The 481-nt window shown below is 70.9% G+C and overlaps 1 protein-coding gene across 2 annotated transcripts in view; it reads right to left on the bottom strand.

Moving 5' to 3' along the window:
- Positions 1–124, bottom strand: part of VPS33A (VPS33A core subunit of CORVET and HOPS complexes) — a 16,535-nt gene extending 16,411 nt beyond the window's left edge. For both annotated transcript variants that reach the window (XM_026656974.1, XM_026656975.1), the window contains exon 1: positions 12–124. In XM_026656974.1, coding sequence (XP_026512759.1) covers positions 12–113 — 102 coding nt within the window. In that variant the 5' untranslated portion in view covers positions 114–124. The remainder of the gene's footprint in view (positions 1–11) is intronic.
- Positions 125–481: the final 357 nt, after the last annotated feature.

The raw sequence follows: 481 nt of genomic DNA, 5'->3' as shown, positions 1-481 counted from the left end.
GGGCCCCTCACCTTGGAGCCCGCGCACTTGTCCAGGAACTCGCGCAGCTCCCTGCGCCCGGCCTCCCGCAGCGCCGTCAGGTTCACCCGGCCCGAGCTCAGGTGCGCCGCCATCCCCCGCCAGGCCCGGCCGATCACATGACAGCCCCGATCACGTGACTCAGCGAGGCTCTCCATCGCCCCGCCTCCTGGAGCCCCAGGAGGATCCCAGCGGCCCCATCCCCCCACTCGGGCCCCGGCTATAACGGCTGCCCCACGCGGCCGGGAGGCGGGAGCGTAGTCACGTGATCCCAGTGACGGGGCGGGTGTCGGACCGTTACCCGCGCAGCGTGTTCTGCCCCGGGACATTCAATGAGCTGTGACGAGAGGGCAGCTGGGTGCTGGGATAACGGCCACTGCCCGGGGGGGGGCACTGGGGTAAAGTCACCTGCCCCTGGGGGGTGGGGTACTGGGGTAACAGCCCCAGGGGGGATATTGGGGTA

This window comes from Terrapene carolina, unplaced genomic scaffold, assembly GCF_002925995.2.
Source record: "Terrapene carolina triunguis isolate 2854851 unplaced genomic scaffold, T_m_triunguis-2.0 Scaffold234, whole genome shotgun sequence".
NCBI classification, from domain to species: Eukaryota; Metazoa; Chordata; order Testudines; family Emydidae; genus Terrapene; species Terrapene triunguis.
The sequence above is the reverse complement of the archived record's forward strand: the minus strand, read 5'-3'. Positions and strand labels throughout refer to the sequence as shown.